At 61.1% G+C, this 16,449-nt stretch overlaps 1 protein-coding gene across 2 annotated transcripts in view; it reads left to right on the forward strand.

Moving 5' to 3' along the window:
• Nucleotides 1–16,449, forward strand: part of PPP1R37 (protein phosphatase 1 regulatory subunit 37) — a 40,942-nt gene extending 24,493 nt beyond the window's left edge. The window contains exons 2-13 of one of the 2 annotated variants that reach the window (XM_068528975.1): nucleotides 9,153–9,250; nucleotides 10,063–10,108; nucleotides 10,350–10,450; nucleotides 11,149–11,268; nucleotides 11,733–11,883; nucleotides 11,975–12,130; nucleotides 13,306–13,418; nucleotides 14,083–14,224; nucleotides 14,323–14,489; nucleotides 14,614–15,355; nucleotides 15,657–15,747; nucleotides 15,841–16,449. In XM_068528975.1, the coding sequence (XP_068385076.1) occupies nucleotides 9,153–9,250; nucleotides 10,063–10,108; nucleotides 10,350–10,450; nucleotides 11,149–11,268; nucleotides 11,733–11,883; nucleotides 11,975–12,130; nucleotides 13,306–13,418; nucleotides 14,083–14,224; nucleotides 14,323–14,489; nucleotides 14,614–15,355; nucleotides 15,657–15,739 (1,919 nt within the window). In that variant the 3' untranslated portion in view covers nucleotides 15,740–15,747; nucleotides 15,841–16,449. Of the gene's footprint in view, nucleotides 1–9,152; nucleotides 9,251–10,062; nucleotides 10,109–10,349; nucleotides 10,451–11,148; nucleotides 11,269–11,732; nucleotides 11,884–11,974; nucleotides 12,131–13,305; nucleotides 13,419–14,082; nucleotides 14,225–14,322; nucleotides 14,490–14,613; nucleotides 15,356–15,656 lie in introns of both variants that reach the window. The other variant, XM_068528974.1, reaches the window with a different exon arrangement.

The raw sequence follows: 16,449 nt of genomic DNA on the forward strand, positions 1-16,449 counted from the left end.
GAGTTCAGGAAGCATCTGGGCCCCTGAAGGGGATGTCTGGAAGTGCCTGCTCTGGGCTAAGCACGCCCATCCGTGACCTCATCACGCGCCCACCCTCACTGCCTGAGTAGGGGGTGCCGAGAGAGAAGGAATCTTCCCTGAGTTCACCCAGGTGGCCTGGGCAGAGCTGGGGACTCAGCTGCCTGTCCTTCTGACTTCAGGGGCCCACTGCCTGCCCCAGCCTCTTCATTCATTTGCTCTGTCAACAAATATTAAGCACCTGCTGTGCACCCAGTATGTACCCTTCTGGGGATGCTTCAGTGAACAAAAGCAGTAAAATCCTTGCCCTCCTTGCAGCATAAGCACACGCATAGATCCTAAAGCTTTATGTTGGGTCGTGAGAAGTGCCACACAGAGAATGAAGCCGGGTACAGGGATGGACAAGGACAAAGGGGGCTGTTTCCTATAGGGTGGTCGGGGAAGGCCTCCGAGGAGGTGATGTTGGAGCAGAGACCTGCAGGCAGGGAGGGAGAGAGGAAACCATGAGGATATAAGGTAGAAGAGTGCTCTGAGCAGAGGCGCAGCAGGTGCAAAGGCCCTGAGGCCTTATATCCAGGTGGCTCTGTCACTGATGAAGATCGGGTGGGGACCTTGACTACCGTAGCCCCTGAGCCAGGTCTGCCTTCGCACCTCACCTGCGTGCAGGCTCTGCCAGCAGCACCTCCAGGAAGACACCCCCAGTCCATGCTCAGCGGCTGAGGCCTCCATGGGTGGCCTCCCCCAGCCTCCTTGCCGACCCCTCCTCTCACATACCCTGGACCCTCCCAGTGCTGCAGCTCACCGCCCAGACGCACAGTGCAGTCTCTACTTCTGTACTTTGTCCACAAAGTTCCCTCTGCCCAGGATGCCGTTCCCCCTTTGCTGTCTCACTCTTCAAGACCTTCTCTGGGAGGCTTTTCCAGATGCTCTCTTCCCAGCAGATCCCAGCCGGCCTGTCCTCCACGCCTCCGTGATGCCCCCTCACTCTCTCTCACGGCGGGTGATGCTGCCTTGAGACTGCTTCTGGGTTTGTCTCCTCGTCCACGCGGGGGCTCCGGGGTAGGGCCAGCATATGGGGGGAGTGGTGACTGCTTACTAGGGGACTGGGGGGGAGGGGACAAGGCTGTCCCACACCTGCACTTCTCACCCGCAGCCGCCGGTACCTGTGGATGTCCTGTGGAGACCCGGTCTCAGCAGGCGCTGTGAGGAAACCCCGGAGGGCGGCCCTGCTCAGGGCAGGGCTGGCTCTCCAGGCCCCAGAAACCACAAAGGGAAAGACTGATCCCTCTGGCAACCTCCCTGTCCTGCTCTTAGAGAAGGCTGCGTTTCTGCCGCCCGCCAGACCCCTGTGTCCAGCCTGAAGCTGAGGGGCCTGAGGACCGCAGGGCAGCAGCGGCAGACGGGAGCAGTCCTGGCTTTGACACCCCTCCCCGTCCCAGCTGCATGACCCTAGGGGACCAGTGAGCGTCCCCAGAGGTTTCCTCCTCTGTGCAGTGTGATAGGTCGTGGGCTCGGGGTTTCTCTGCTCTGCGGGTCTGTGATGAGGATTAAAGATTCAGCCACAGGGTGCCTGGCAGGATGCCCGGTGGGGAATCGGGGTGAAATAAAGAGCACCTTGCACCTTTCTATGCAGGGAGCACTCTGAATTTGAGAGCATGCCTCACAACGTGAGTAGTTTCTGGCCGGGTCTGGGCCTTGGCGTGCCTCTCGCCTTTCTCCAGGCTTCCTTGGTCTTCTACACGTGGAGCAGGCCCCCACGCCCACCCCCCGCCCTGCAATGTCAGGAGGGCTCAGTCTGCCTTCAAGGCCTAGGACACTGGCCCGACGTGAGCTCCTCCGTCGGTCTGTCACTCCTTCGCCCTATTTTGGTGCCCTCCCTGTGCCTGGCCCTGTTCCGGGCAATGTTGGGGATATGCATGGACCACAGCCCTGGGGCTCCCAGTCCAGTGCGGGGAGACAGACTGGCCCCTTAGACAGTGACAGTTCCGTGTGGGCAGGGCTGAGATGGGGGAGCCCAGAGGAGGGCGCCTGGCCAGCTGGGGGGGTCACGGAGGGCTCCCTAGAGAAGGGGACCCTGGAGCTGAGGGCTGAAAGGAGAGTGTAATGCATAAGAGGAGGGAGAGAGTGAGGTGTGATGAAGCACTGGGCCTGCACTGGGAGGAAAGGGAAGAGTTTGGGGTGAGGCTAGAGCACAGTGCCCGGTGGCGGGGGGAGGGTCCCGTTCATGGGCAAGGCTTAAAAGGGGCCTCTGAGGCCTGGCTGCCTCCTGCCGGCCTTGTCCTAGCTCGGTCCAGAGCACTCACGGCGCCCTCCGAGGGCCTCTCTGGATCGTCTGCATACCCCTCTCCCCAGATGAGAAGCCCTGACGGGCAGGGCACCCGGTCAGAGCCCTCCCTGTCCTCCTAGCGCCAGCACAGAGCTTGGCATGCAGTCGGCCTCGGGCGATATTTACTGATGAATAGCAAGATGGTATCTAAGTTGGCATCCTGGATTAGAAGCCTAACTCCAAGGGGCTGAAGCCGAAAGGGGGAATTTATTGGCTTACGGATCTGAGGAGCCTTGAATAGTTTGACTTCAGGCCTCGCTGAATCCAGGGTCTCAGACAACGTCGTCGGGACTCTTGTCTCTCTTCACCTCTGAGGTCACCTTTCCTGTGAGTCGGCTTTGTTCTCAGGAGGTTCTCTCCTCTTGGTGGATGCCAGGGTGGCTGCCAGCAGCTCCAGAAATGGGAGGCAACCTCAGCGACCCCTGCGGGAAGAGAGCTCTTATTTCCTGATAGTTCCAGCACAGGCCCTGGGACGGGCTATGGCTGGTCCTACACGGGTCAGCCTCCTGTCCTTGACCAGTCACTGTGACAGGGGCTTTGGGAGGACAGTGGGGAGTGGAGGTAGCATGGACGTCCCCCCTGGGGTCCTGGGATGGCGTCAGGAGGGTGGTGGTGGGACCAGTGCCCACCTACCCAGGGAAGCGGGCCGCTTGGTGCTTTCACAGGCCAAGGCAGCCTCACCACAGGGGCACTGGGGGACTGCTGGGGGTGTAGGCTTTAGCTCCCAGCTTCCATGTGCCCTTTCGGCACCGGCCTGGTCCCCTCTGAAGGTGTGAGCCCAAGCGGCCTGGGTAGCGGAGGATGGTGTTCCACAGACGTCGAGTCGTGGGAGCACAAGAGCCTGTGGGGTCCTGCAGGAAAGAGCCTCGAGAGCCGGGGTCCTGGGGCCCGCAAGGGCCTGGTCACCCGCTTGCCACGGGACTCTCAGTTTCCACTCTGTCAGGTGGGGTGACGGTGATGGTGCCCTTCCGTCTTGGGGTAGGAAGGGCGTGACGGGTAGCCTCCCAGGGTAGGCTCTGCTGATGCAGTGGCCAGGCCCTGGGGAGCGAAGGCCACTTGCGGTTAGCTAATGGAGGGGGTTAGAACCCAGGCCTGGCTCTGGGCCGCCCAGTAGCTTTGGCCTCGCTGGTCACCTCTGGTGTGCCCAGTCCTGGCAGCCTCCCTGTTAGGGGACCCAGTGGGCTCCCCCCTCCCCAAGCCTGGTCTCCTACAGATTCAATCCTCCCTAGACCTCACGTGCTTCCTGACGCCGCTCTGCACCAGCCCCGGTGGCCCCTGTCTCGCGCTGAGAGCAAAGTCCTTCCTGAGGCCGTGTCCCCGTCGCCTCCCGCCTCCGCCTCCTGCGCGCTGGCCTCCTGGTGCCTGGGATCCTGCCAAGCCTGTTCCCACCCTGTCACACCTCCCCTCCCAGGGGCCACTGCCCACCGCTGTATTTGTTATCTGTCTCATGCGTGTCTCCGACTAGCTGTTGAAGCCCCAGCAGTGAGAGTTGGCCCCCTACCCCCTTGTCCCCAGTCCGTCCCCACCCCCCACTGTTGCTTCCTGGTTTTTGACTCCCACTTGGATGAGTACCAGCTCCAGCCTGGCAGGGGTGGCCTGAGCCATCGCCCTCTGGTGCCCAGACTGTCCTTGCATCTTGTGGGTGCCGTTGCACCTGTGTGCAAAGGAGAGACAGACTTTTCTCCCTGTCACCTGATGCCTGGCCTTGGGTTTCCTTCTGTCTGTCCCTCTGTGAGGGCGGGTGGGAGGGGGAGCAGTCTCTGCTTGCCCCACAGCCTCTTCCTGGGAGACCGGCGCCCGCTGCACACAGCAGCGTCCCTCCCCAGGGCTCAAACCTTCGTCTTGGCCCCGGCCCCTGCCTCCCGCTCAGGCCTGCCAAGGTAATGTGAGAATGAAGCTGTGTTCCAGTTACAGAGCAAGGCAGGTCTGGGTGTGCGTTCCAGTGCTGCCGCTGCTGGCTCCGTGACCTTGGACAGACGGCTTGCCCTCTCTGAGCTTGCTTCCCCTTATTACGAAATGGAGATATAACTGCCAGTTTCACAGGATCGCGCAGCTGGCTGAATGAAACTGTGCACAGAAAGTGCTCAGAGTGGTGTCTTAACACAGGGTAAGTGCCCGATACCTGGAAGTGGTGACCACGGCCACCACCATCGTCATCTTTTTCTCCCGCTCTGTCTCCTGTTGAGTCAGGCCCTGCACTGGGCAGCTACTTGGCGGGTGCCCTCACGTCCCTTATCTCCTGAGACCCTACCGATGTCCCTTTCAGAGAGGGAAAGAGGTTGTTGAGAACGTTTATCACAGCCTCACCAGGACAAGGATTGGAACGCAGGTCCTCTTATTCAAAGCCGTGACCTCTGCACATCCCATCCCCGGCACACGGGGCTGCGCGCCCCTCACGTCACCGCCCCTCCTCTCTGACAGCCGCTTAAACCAGCCCCTGCGTAAGTCGGACCTTCGGAGCCGTGGCCTTGGGAGCTGAGGGAACACACACTCACGTACGTGTCCGCCTCGCACACCCACGTGTCCTCCTGGTCTCGCCAACCATTCCGTCTCTGGACAGGTGCTTTGGCAAGTCTGTTCTGGGTCCCTGCCTTCCAGTGGGGGACACAGCACGACAGTGATGGCCGGCCTTCGGTGAGCACTTATGGGCGTGTGCTAAGCCCTGGTCTGAGGGATGGACTTGTGCTAACTCAGTCACCACACTTACCCTGGGAGGACTCACACTCAGCCCCGTTTTCGGGGTGAGGTGATTGAGGCACAGAGGTCAAATCGCTTTGCTCGGAGTCACAGAGTTTAAGTTGGGAGCCAGGATTCGGCCCCAGGCGCTCTGGCTCCGGAGCCCGTGCTCTCAACCATGCTGCGAGATGCCCCGTCTCCGGTGGGCAGCGTGAGATGCTGCCCGGGGAGGGCCTTCCCGAGGTCGAGCTCGCGGAGTACGGGAGGGAGGAGCCAGGACCCAAGCCCCCTGACTTCGGGCTGGAGCGGGGCCCTCACCACTTTGCAACCCCGCCCTCCGGAACCTGGCCCCAGAGCTCCGACTCGGGCCTCTCAGCCCGGCCCACCCCTAGTGTCCAGCCAGCGCACCGCATGAGCGGCCCTCCTCCTCCCCAGCTCACTGCCCGCCCGCTGAGTCCTCGGGGTAGACCGGGCACACATGCATGTCTGTGGGTGCCGAGCTGCAGCCTGGAGGCCCGGGCCCCATGCTTCGGAGCTGCCGCGGCCTGGGAGAGCGGCCCGTTGACTCGCCGCAGCCTGTGTGGTTTGCTTAAGGCTGGACAAGTCGAGGGCGGATGACCCGAGGTAGAGGTCTTGATGATTTCGTCACAACATCACAAATGAACAAGTGTGTGGCGGCCGGGGCTGAGCCAGCCGGCCTGGGCCAGCCCTGCCAGCTTATAAAGTGCTTGGGTGGCACCTGGCACAGCGGAAGTGCTGTCTCAATGCTCCATGTTATTTCCCCGAACCACCTGTACTGCCGTCTCCTTACTATTTTTTTTTTTAATTGGTTCGTTTAAAAAATTTGAATATGTTTCATCTCATTCATTTTCAAGTGACAGTGTATGCAAATTGCTGGTTTTGATGTGATAGTTCTTTTTTCGTAGTATATGAATGAAACACACATACGTAATGATTACTATGAGGTTCTTCCCGACCCACCTGACACTCGCGTGTGCCCACTGGTGACGGGCCAGGCCTGGGGACGTGCTCGTGATGCTGTTGGGGAAATCGAGACAGGGTTGGGGTGCCTGCAGGCTGCCGAGCCCACGCCACAGTGCACGGACTGAACCCCCGCTTCTGTTTCTTCAGTGTCTTTCCCCAGTGCTGTCCCCAGCTTGAACATGTGTCTCAGCATCAGAGGAAAGTGACAAGATGCACTTGTCATTCTTGTCTCCAGGTGCTCTGGGCCTTGGACCCCCACGTCTCTGAGTATGTCCATCTTTCCTACCCCCTGCTCTCAGCTTCCCCTGCTGTACGTGAGTGGACAGATGCAGCCTCCCCGAGCCCTGGCTGTGACCTTGTGTGAGGCTGTGCCTGCATCCAAACCCCATGGGCGCCTGGCTGAAGGGGTGGCTGGATGGTACCTGTGGCTGGTGTGGAGGTGGCAAGGTCAGAGACCCTGGGCCTTGAACTCAGCAGGAGGCTCATCAGAACAAAGACCGACCCACTGAGCAGGATCCCAGGGGACTTCAGGAGCTGAAAGTCCTAGGCGGTCAGGGAGGGCTTCCTGGAGGAAGGGATGTCAGAGCTAAACATCTAAAGGACCAACTGCAGTTTGAGAGATTGCTTAGGGCTCTTATTCCCTGTAGACTGTCTAGGACAGCAGTCCCCAGCCTTTTTGGTACCAGGGACTGGTTTCATGGAAGACAGTTTTTCCGCGAACCGGAGGTGGAGAGGGTGGGGGTTATGGTTCAGGCAGTAACGCGGGTGATGGGGAGCAGCAGATGAAGCTTCACTCGCTCGCCCGCCACTCACCTCCTGTTATGCGGCCCAGTTCCTAAACAGGCCGCGGAACGGTACCGTTCCGCGGCCCGGGAGTTGGGGACCCCTGGTCTGGGACACCGAGAACTCCTAGTGATGACCCCACGTGTAGCCAGTCCCTACTTCATCCCCATCTGACATGAGCAGGCCAACCCCACCTTGGCCTGGGGGCCTTTATTGAAGGGAGCGTGTCTAGGGGAGCAGTTTTTGCCCTTTGGCCATCTGATAAAACCAGTGTACCCTTTCTTGGAGTAATGATTTTTAAAGGCAAAAAGTAGGATTACAAAGGATACCAGTTAAAATACAGTTTATTAAATATTTAAAAAATCATGATCTAGTAATTACGCCCTTCCTCGTTGACACACATGAAATAACAGGGTATAGCAGCAGCTCGAATGACGAACGAAGTAGTGATGAGCATTCAGAATCTGCAATAACTGTTATGTGATGTGAAAACATCTGCCATTTCTATTGAGGACAGAGTCTTAGGGTCTGCTAAACAATATTTCTTTTTTCTCTCTTTTTTGTGCTATGTTACTAAGAAGGAAATGCTGAATTTCATTTCAGTTCAGTTAGTGCAAATAAAAAGGCAGTTTTTCCCCACTCAAGTTCATGGACCCCCTGGGGGTCAGTGGCCCCTGCTTGGCTGGATTCCCTGAGGCAGCTGCAGGCCAGCTCCTGTTCCCCACCCCACCCCCACCCCACCCCACCCCACCCCCCCCGCCCCCAAGAGCTGGGAGCCACCAGGCACGTGATTGCACGTCAGAGAGCTCCCTTGCTAGGCCTGCAGGGGGGCAGCTGACACCGGGGAAGGCTGCTGATCACCTCTAGCTTCACCCAGGCTCCACCCCGCCTGCTTCCACCCAAGGAGGAAGAGAGGGGCAGAGGACCGGGCCTGAGTGACCTCTGGGAAGCCTGGGGCCGCTGTCGGCTTCTTTCTTCCAGCAACCCCACCCAACACAGTGGAGAGAGTTCTGGAGCAAATGTTTGACTCTGCCTTTTACCAGCTGCCTGACCCCAGGGAGGCAGCTTTCCTTCCCTGGACCTTGGTTTCCTCGCCGAGAAGACAGGGTGCTGCTTGATGAGGTCGGGGCATACGGCCCCCGGCCAGAGCAGTGGCCGGAGGGAGCATTCCCTCAGAGATGCTTGCCCAGAAGCTCAGGAGGGGCTCCCGCTGGCCCATCCCCTGCCCGCCCTGCCACTCCTGTGCCCTCTCCATTCTGCTGGCCCTGAGAGCTTTCTATTCCCAGGCCTTACCCTGTCCCTTCCCTGCTCAGAGCCTTTTCTTCCTGCTCTCCTGGTTGCCCCAGCACAAAATCCAAGCTCTGATAGCCAAAAACTGAAAAGAATACAAATATCTTTTCACCTGGCGAATGGATAAACAAAATGCATACATCCGACGGTTACTACATAGCACTACAAAGGGACCGAAACTCAAAATTGTTATGTTCCAGAAAGAAGCTGGCCACCAAAGGTCACATACTGTTTACCACCATTTTTGTGAAATGCCCAGAAAAGGCAAACCTGTGCAGACAAAGGCCAGCCTTACCTTCCACGTGGCGGCAGGCCCTGAGCTTCCCGAGGACAGGGCTGTGCAGTTGTTGGGTTTGGGCTGCATCCCCGTGTTCATTTTGGGAGCCACTGCCTGTAACCATGGGGCACCAGGGCCGTGTCAGGGACTCTGACCGCTGCCGTATCCCTGGGACAGGAAGCCCCGTCCTGAGTACCGTCCAGGAATATTTCGCTGTTGAGGGAGCGGGGAGTTTGAGAAGCCACGTGGCATCTCAGTTAAGAGCTGAGTTCCGGCTCCACCACTTAGCAGCTGTGTGGCCTTGGGCAAGGTGCTTCGCTTTTCTGACCTCCACTTCCTTATAAGGTCAAAGTGTGGATTCATTCTCTCGTTCAAAAAAAAAAAAACCACAAATCAAAACACCTGCTCTGGGCCTGGCCCTCTGCTGGATGGTGTTGGGGACACAGTGGTGACCAAGACAGCCCCAGCCCTGCCCTTCTGGGACTCGCAGTCTAGAGGGGGAGACAGCTGACAAGTAGAAACATGGCGTGATAGTAGTTGTGTAATGTTCACGTGAAGGTGTTGGGGAGGTGGGGAGGGTGGCGCTGACTTGGTTTGGGGGCGTCCGGGGACACCTCCCCAGAGCAGCAGTCACAGCGAGGCACCTCAGCGGCAGGACTGAGCTCGGTGGGTTGTTGGAAGGAAGGTTTATCATGGAGGTTGAGGGGGAAGGGGCGATGGCACAGGCCAGTGGGCGGGAGTGGGGGAAAGAGGCCCAGGGTGTGGAAAGTCACAGGCCCGGGTCCTCTCTGCCTGCAGCCCAGAATGTGACCGTGGATGAGGTCCTTGGTGCCTACAAGCAGGCCTGCCAGAAGCTAAACTGCAGGCAGATCCCCAAGCTCCTCAGGCAGCTCCAGGTATGCCGCGTGCTGGGGGCGTGTGGGGTACTGGGGGGCAGTCCCTGGGGTGAAGCTGCCCTCACCCCGCCCCCCAGCACCCTCTGGGCCTGTGGTGTCCACCCTGAGCAAGAGAGGGTGTACAGAGCACTCCCCCTCCCCAGCCTGGCCGGCCAGCCAGGGGACTGTAAATATGTCTCTGGAAATCCTCTTTCCAACTGTAAAAGTAATCGGGCTCTTCCTGAATATTTAAGCAGTACAGAATTCTGTGAAGTAGGAAATTACTTGTCAAGAATCTTTCACTCCCCAAAGCAGTTCTCTTCCCCAGGGGAAAAGCCACGTATACAAAATTTAAAAGTCTGAATGACAAAAGTAATGTATATTCTCTGACTTTAAAAAAAGTTAAAATACTACAGATACAAAAAGCAAAACCTGTTTCTCACTTCTTGCCCAAGTCCCATTCCCCAGGAGTCCCCGCTGGTGACAGCTTGGGGTTTTCGTCCCCTGGACTTTCTGTGCTTTTATAAATAGAGAACGAGTCACTATCTAGAGGTACACAGACGCAAGGGCAGTTTCCGTTTTTATATGACTAGGGTGTTACTGTACGTCTGGCCTGCTCGCCCCCAGCCGTCTCACAGGTGCCTTTCCTGCCACCTGTCCAGCCTGGTCGTGCTGGTCAAGCACTGCCTCAGTGCCTTGCCTCTGGATGGGTCATTCCAGAATGTTCCAAGGTTGCTTGTTTCAGAGCCCCGGCTGCCCCACTCTCAGGGAGGTCCAGCCTGGCGCCTGCAGGTGTCCTCCTGCCTTAACCACCGTCCACTCTGCTTTCCCAGGAGTTCACGGACCTCGGGCACCGTATTGACTGTCTGGACCTGAAAGGTGTGTGTCTGGATGGGGCCGGGGGGCCCTTGGCTAGCGGGCAGGGAGGTGTGGGCGCCCTTCCTGAGGTGAGGCAGGTGCTGCGAGCCGTGGGGAGGTGCGGGAGGAGGGGCAGAGGACCTTTCCTCCCCTGCTTGGCCCGGAGCCCGTGTTTCCACCCAGCCCTTCACCCCACACGCAAGTGTGCGCGCACAAGGGGACACGTAGATGTGCACGCACACGGCGCTCCGTATCGTCCCAGGTGAGAAGCTCGACTACAAGACCTGCGAGGCCCTGGAAGAGGTCTTCAAGAGGCTGCAGTTCAAGGTCTTGGATCTGGAGCAGACGAACCTGGACGAAGATGTGAGCAGCCTGCCACTGCCCATAGCCACTCCCTGAGCTCCCTGTCTCTTAGAGGTTTGGGGGGAGGGCATGGCAGCGGGAGGGAACCCCCTTGGACCAAGGCTGGGCGGGGCCTCTTGAGGGACAAGACTGGGGAGATGTCCACTGTGGCCAGAGTGAGCGGGGGATGTTGGACTGTGTGTGAGGCCCAGAGAAGGGTTTCACAGACCCACCCCAAAGGCAGGGGCTTTGTAAGCAAGGGAGAGACTTGGGGAGCCAAGCCGGAGGGAGGTGTGTGACCACCAGGAAGGAGCCTTTCCAGGAACGCGTGCCCCCCACCCCTCCCCGCCCGCTGAGAATCACAGTGCCTGCAGGGGAGTTTAAGAAACATTCTGAAAGCAGCCTCCCTGTTTATGCCCAGGTGTCCTCACCTCCCCAGGTCCGGAGGCCACCAGGAGCCCGGGGGAGGGCTCCTGGAGACCTGAGGCCCAGGGACGGCAGAGGCCTGTCCTGGTCACGGAGCACATCACTTAGACCGCTCTGGGGGGCGAGTAAGAGGAAGCAGACCGGCTGCAGCAGGACAGGGGAAGGGTTGGTTGCCGGAACCCAGAGGTGCCAGAGCAGCATCAGGGCTCTCCCGTCCCCAGTCGCTCAGCCCCTACCTCCTGGCTTCCCCGGGCAGCTGCACCCTGAGGCTGAGCCCCGCTGTCTCTGCCCAGGGTGCCTCAGCCCTCTTCGACATGATCGAGTACTATGAGTCGGCCACCCACCTCAACATCTCCTTCAACAAGCACATCGGCACCCGGGGCTGGCAGGCCGCTGCCCACATGATGCGCAAGGTGGGTGCCCCCCACCCATTCCCTCTCCAGGGCCCCCAACCTGTAGGGCCTGGGTCCACGAGCCGTCAGAGGGTGCTGGGCCCCAGCTTCCAGGCCAGTGAGAAAGCAGTGCCAAGAGGCACCCTGCTGCAGGCCTACCCCGACCCCTTCTCTCCCTTCTGGCATTTCCCCTCCTCCTCCACTTGCCCGTAACGTGTCCCTTGGAGGCGGCTGTGGTCACCATTCCCGTTTCACTCACATACGGGGCGTCTCTGCCACACAGGAGTCAGCGAGCTCAGCTGTCACCAGCACTGCCTCGCTCACCCCCGCGGCCCCGGGCTGGGCCTTCCCTCACCAGCCAGTGTCCCCAGCCATAAAACCAGCTGGCCCTGCTGCCCACGGGGATACTGGGACGTGGGGCGGGAGGTCCCTCGGAGCGGGGAGGGCCGGGGCCAGCCTGACCCAGCCCCGCACCTGCCATGCAGACAAGCTGCCTGCAGTACCTGGACGCCCGCAACACGCCCCTGCTGGACCACGCGGCGCCCTTCGTGGCGCGCGCCCTGCGCATCCGCAGCAGCCTGGCGGTGCTACACCTGGAGAATGCCAGCCTGTCAGGGCGGCCCCTCATGCTGCTCGGTGAGCCCCAGGGCGGTGTGCTGGTGGGCTCGGGCTGTTGGCCGGGTCCCCTGGGCCTGGCCAGTCACAGCACCCTCCCCTTTTCCCCCAGCCACGGCCTTGAAGATGAACATGACTCTGCGGGAGCTGTACCTGGCCGACAACAAGCTCAACGGCCTGCAGGACTCGGCCCAGCTGGGCAACCTGCTCAAGTTCAACTGCTCCCTGCAGATCCTGGACCTCCGTAACAACCACGTACTGGACTCAGGTGTGTGCGAGGTCCGCGCGCCCCCACCCAACTCCAGTTGCCCAGCACCCACTGTGTGCCCAGCCGGGTGCTCGTGGTGCTAGAAGCACAGTAGTGGCCGAGGCAGTCCCGGCCCTGCCCTCGTGGTGACGCCTCAGACCGGGCTGGGCTGTGGGAGCCCAGGGCAGGTGTCTGACCCGGTCTGGGGATCAGGGAGGAATCCTGGAGGAGGGAACAGCTCAGCTCTGCCTTCAGGATGAGGTGGGGTATTGAGCAGATAATTGAAATAATTCAATCTGGGGAAAGTGCCCTGGAGGAAACAAGGATGTCGGGATAAAGGGTCAAGCTGTTTAAGGTGTGCAGGAAGGGGCCTCTGGGCAGTAATGAGGAGGCTGGGGTGGAACCAGCCGTTTTAAAAGCCTAGGCAGAGAATCCAGGCAGAGGGAATAGCAAGTGCAAAGGCCCTGAGGTGGGAAAGAGCTTAGATATTAGATATCTGGGGGGAAGAGCCCTGGTGAGCCAGGAGGTGAGTGAGAAGCGAAGAGGGAGTTAATCAGCAAGGCCTCGTCAGCAGGAGGAATTTGATTTCATCCCTGTTCACCGTCGAGCAGCGTCCCCTGGCCTCAGTGTGAAGACAGGGTTGCGGGAGGGGGTGCAGAGTGGGACAGTGGGGCCAGTGCCCTCCTCCGGGGCAGCTGGGCCCGGACCCACGTGTACTGAGCACCTCCCACGCTTGGGGCCTGTCGGCTCTGGGTTCACAGCCGTGAGTGCGGCAGGGGTCTCTGCCCTCAGGAGAGACAAAGCCAAGACACGTTAATGGAATGCTGAGTCTGTCGGATGGTGAAATGTGCTCTGGAGAAAAATAAAGCAGTGATGGCGGGCTGAGCTGTCTGCTGAGGTTCGGCTGGCCGGGATTGTCCCATGAGAGGGGGAGATTTGAGCAGAGATCTGAAACAGATGGCGGAGGCCTTCATCAGGGTGTCCAGAGGAGGAACGTTCCCGGCCCAGGGGTCGGGGAGCCGTGTGTGCCAGGCCCAAGGCAGGGGGGCAGTAGCAGGAGGTGTCAGGGCCAGAGCCTGTGGGGCCGGGCAGGCTGGGGCAGGGGCTTCTGAGCGCTTGGCGGGGTGGCTCCCGGGCCAGTGTCCCCCGGGGAGATCCCCCGACCACAGACAGGACTTGCCCACGGGCCTCCCCAGGTCTGGCCTACATCTGCGAGGGCCTCAAGGAGCAGAGGAAGGGGCTGGCGACGCTGGTGCTGTGGAACAACCAGCTCACGCACACGGGCATGGCCTTTCTGGGCATGACGCTGGTGAGTCGGCTGGAGAGGGGCGGGGTGGGCAGCGCGGTCCGGTCCCGCACCTCTCCCACCCCCGGCTCTCATCACCTTCCGGCTGTCGCGGCTCCCAGTGTCGCTCACCCTGCCAGTTCAGGAACCTGCTCTCTTCCTCCAGCCCCGTTTGGTCTTTGCTTCAGCTTCTGCACCCTCTTTCCCTTGAGGAAAGTAGCCCTTCTTTCATTGTCTCTCTGCATCCAGCACCATAGCCCAGTACAACGCTTTGTACGAGGTGAAAATGTTTTGCATAGAAAGTTAGCATTTCTGGAAGCCATCAGTAAGTCTTAAATCTTTTCATTATGCGGTATTTAAAGCCAGCCCACAGGGTACAAAGACTCAGACCCAGGTTAAGAATTATCCACGGTCAGGCCTGTGCCCAGAGAACTCGGGATGCCGGCGAGGGCGGAGGCTGGGCCCGGGGCTGTGGGGACAGGGGCCTGGCTGGACGCTCGGAGGGCTGAGGAGTGGACAGGGCAGCTGGCTCTTGGGAGACTTCTGAGTACAGGAGGGATTCGGCCCGAAGCAGGAACATGCCGGCGTTCGGACTGGGGGGTGCTGCCGAGGAGAGGGCGTGTGTGTTTGCCTCGTTCCTGACTGGCCTCCTGGGCCTTTCCTGGCTCTCGTGCGCCGCTCCCTCCAGCCGCACACACACAGCCTGGAGACGCTGAACCTGGGCCACAACCCCATCGGGAACGAGGGCGTGCGGAACCTCAAGAACGGCCTCATCGGCAACCGCAGCGTGCTGCGCCTCGGCCTGGCCTCCACCAAGCTCACGTGCGAGGGTAGGGCGCGGGGCCGGGTGCGGGAGGCAGGGCGGCCAGGCCGGGGGGCGGCCAGCCGGGTGTGGGCCCGTGGCCAGCCCCTGCGGTCCCCCTCCCAGGCGCGGTGGCGGTGGCGGAGTTCATCGCCGAGAGCCCCCGCCTCCTGAGACTGGACCTTCGGGAGAACGAGATCAAGACGGGCGGGCTCATGGCACTGTCGTTGGCCCTCAAGGTGAACCACTCTCTGCTGCGCCTGGACCTTGACCGCGAGCCCAAGAAGGAGGCGGTGAGTGCGCTCTTCCCTGCGGGCAGGTGGTGGTGGTGGGGGGCGGCTGGCTGGCCCGGGGCGGCCCCAGGACCCGCTGGGGGCGGGCCACCCAGAGCCCGAGCCAGGCCCACTCTGCCCGCAGGTGAAGAGCTTCATCGAGACGCAGAAGGCGCTGCTTGCTGAGATCCAGAACGGCTGCAAGCGCAACTTCGTGCTGGCACGGGAGCGGGAGGAGAAGGAGCAGCGCCTGCAGCTGTCGGCCTCCATGCCCGAGATCACCGTCACCGAGCCCCAGCCAGACGACCCCGGGCCCGGGGAGGGGCCCGCCAGCGGGGCGCAGGAGAACGGGGCCCCCGGCCCCGGCGCCGGGCCGGACTCAGACTCAGACTCAGACTCCGAGGGGGACGAGGGGGAGGAGGAGGATGGGGAGAGGGCTGAGGCCCCCTGCCCCGCCCTGGTGCCCCCCACGGACTCCCTGGCCCCTGGGGACAGGAGCCCCCCAGGCTGCCCCTCCTCCCCCACTGAGCAGCGCATTTCCGTGTCCAGCCCGGGCCGGGGCCACAAAGTGTTTGTGGTGACCCGGGTGGAGAGTCCACCCGAGAGGGCAGAGCCTCCCGTGCCACCCGCCTCTCCTTCCCCACCTGCCCCTCCTTGTCCTCCATCGCCACCTGCCTCGTCCTTCCTGCCCACCTCACCTGCCCGGACGCCAGCCGAGGCCGTCAACACTCGGGACCCAGGATCGTCTGAGCCTCAGCCACAGCCGGAGCCGCCCCAGTCAGGGCTACCGCTGCCCAACGGCCTGAAGCCCGAGTTCGCTCTCGCACTGCCCCCGGAGCCGCCCCCAGGGCCCGAGGCCAAGGTGGGCAGCTGTGGCCTGGAACACGGTGAGAGGACCTCTGGGGCCAGGTGACTAGGGCCCCTGTGTGCTGCGTGTGACCCCGGCCAAGCACCTGCTTGTTGGTGTGCCTCAGTTTCCCCCTCTTTAAAATGGCCCTTCCCCGCCTTACTTCCCTTGCATCCCTGGGAGCTCCTTGGGGGCGGGGCACGCAAGATCTGTTGACTCTTGAGTCTGATGGTCTCATCGGTACCTGGGCCTGTGCTACCCTGCGGGTCTAGCTCAGGCAGGGCTGGTACCCCCCGACCCACCCGCCTGACTGGAGGCCGCCCACCCTTCTTCCCGCGCAGAGCTGAGCTGCCCTAAGAACGAGAAGGAGCTCGAGGAGCTGCTTCTGGAAGCCAGTCAGGAATCTGGGCAGGAGACACTGTGACACTTTAGGTGCGGTGAGGGCCTGGGGCCCAGGGAGCTGGGGAGCTGGCGATGGAGCTCCTGGCTCTGACAGGTGCCCCCCTGCGATCTCTTCTCCCTAAGTTCCCTTCTTCCCGTCCGTCTTTGAAGAGCTGAGGCCAGAGCCATGAGAATCTGCTCACCCTCACCCCCAGCCTTCCTGAGGCCTGGGACCCCAGGGGGTGGGGGGCCTTCCTGGGGACCCCTGCCCCCCACAGCAACACTACACGGGGTGCAGGAGCTACAGGGAGTGGCCCTCCCCGCCCTGACTTAAGCACTTCTATTTATGTGTCGACACTCGAAGACTGGGCTGGGGGTGGATGGGAGGAGGACGGGGCGGAGGAGTTGATCCCGGCCACAGGGCCGGGCACCTTTCCCCAGGGCTCCATTTGGCCAGGCTTGCCCCCTCAAGGGCAGGAGTCCTAGGTGGTGGCGGGATGGTCCCCTGGTGGCCCCGGGCACAGGACCAGGCAGGAGGCATGGCTTGGGAGGGGCGGTGAGTGATGGTGGTGGTTGGAATTTGTAGAGCAGCCCCAGGCAGGGTGAGGGCCTGGGCTGGGGTGGGTGGGGGAGATCAGAGGATCAGAGCTTTCTTTTTCTTAAGTGCAATAAATCTATCAGGGAGCTGGGGTGGGGAGCAGCCAGGGCTTGGAGACCCTGCTGTCCGGCGCCCTGAGAGGCACTACAGCCCAG

The sequence above is a fragment of the Eschrichtius robustus genome, chromosome 19 (assembly GCF_028021215.1).
Source record: "Eschrichtius robustus isolate mEscRob2 chromosome 19, mEscRob2.pri, whole genome shotgun sequence".
In the NCBI taxonomy this organism is placed as follows: Eukaryota; Metazoa; Chordata; class Mammalia; order Artiodactyla; family Eschrichtiidae; genus Eschrichtius; species Eschrichtius robustus.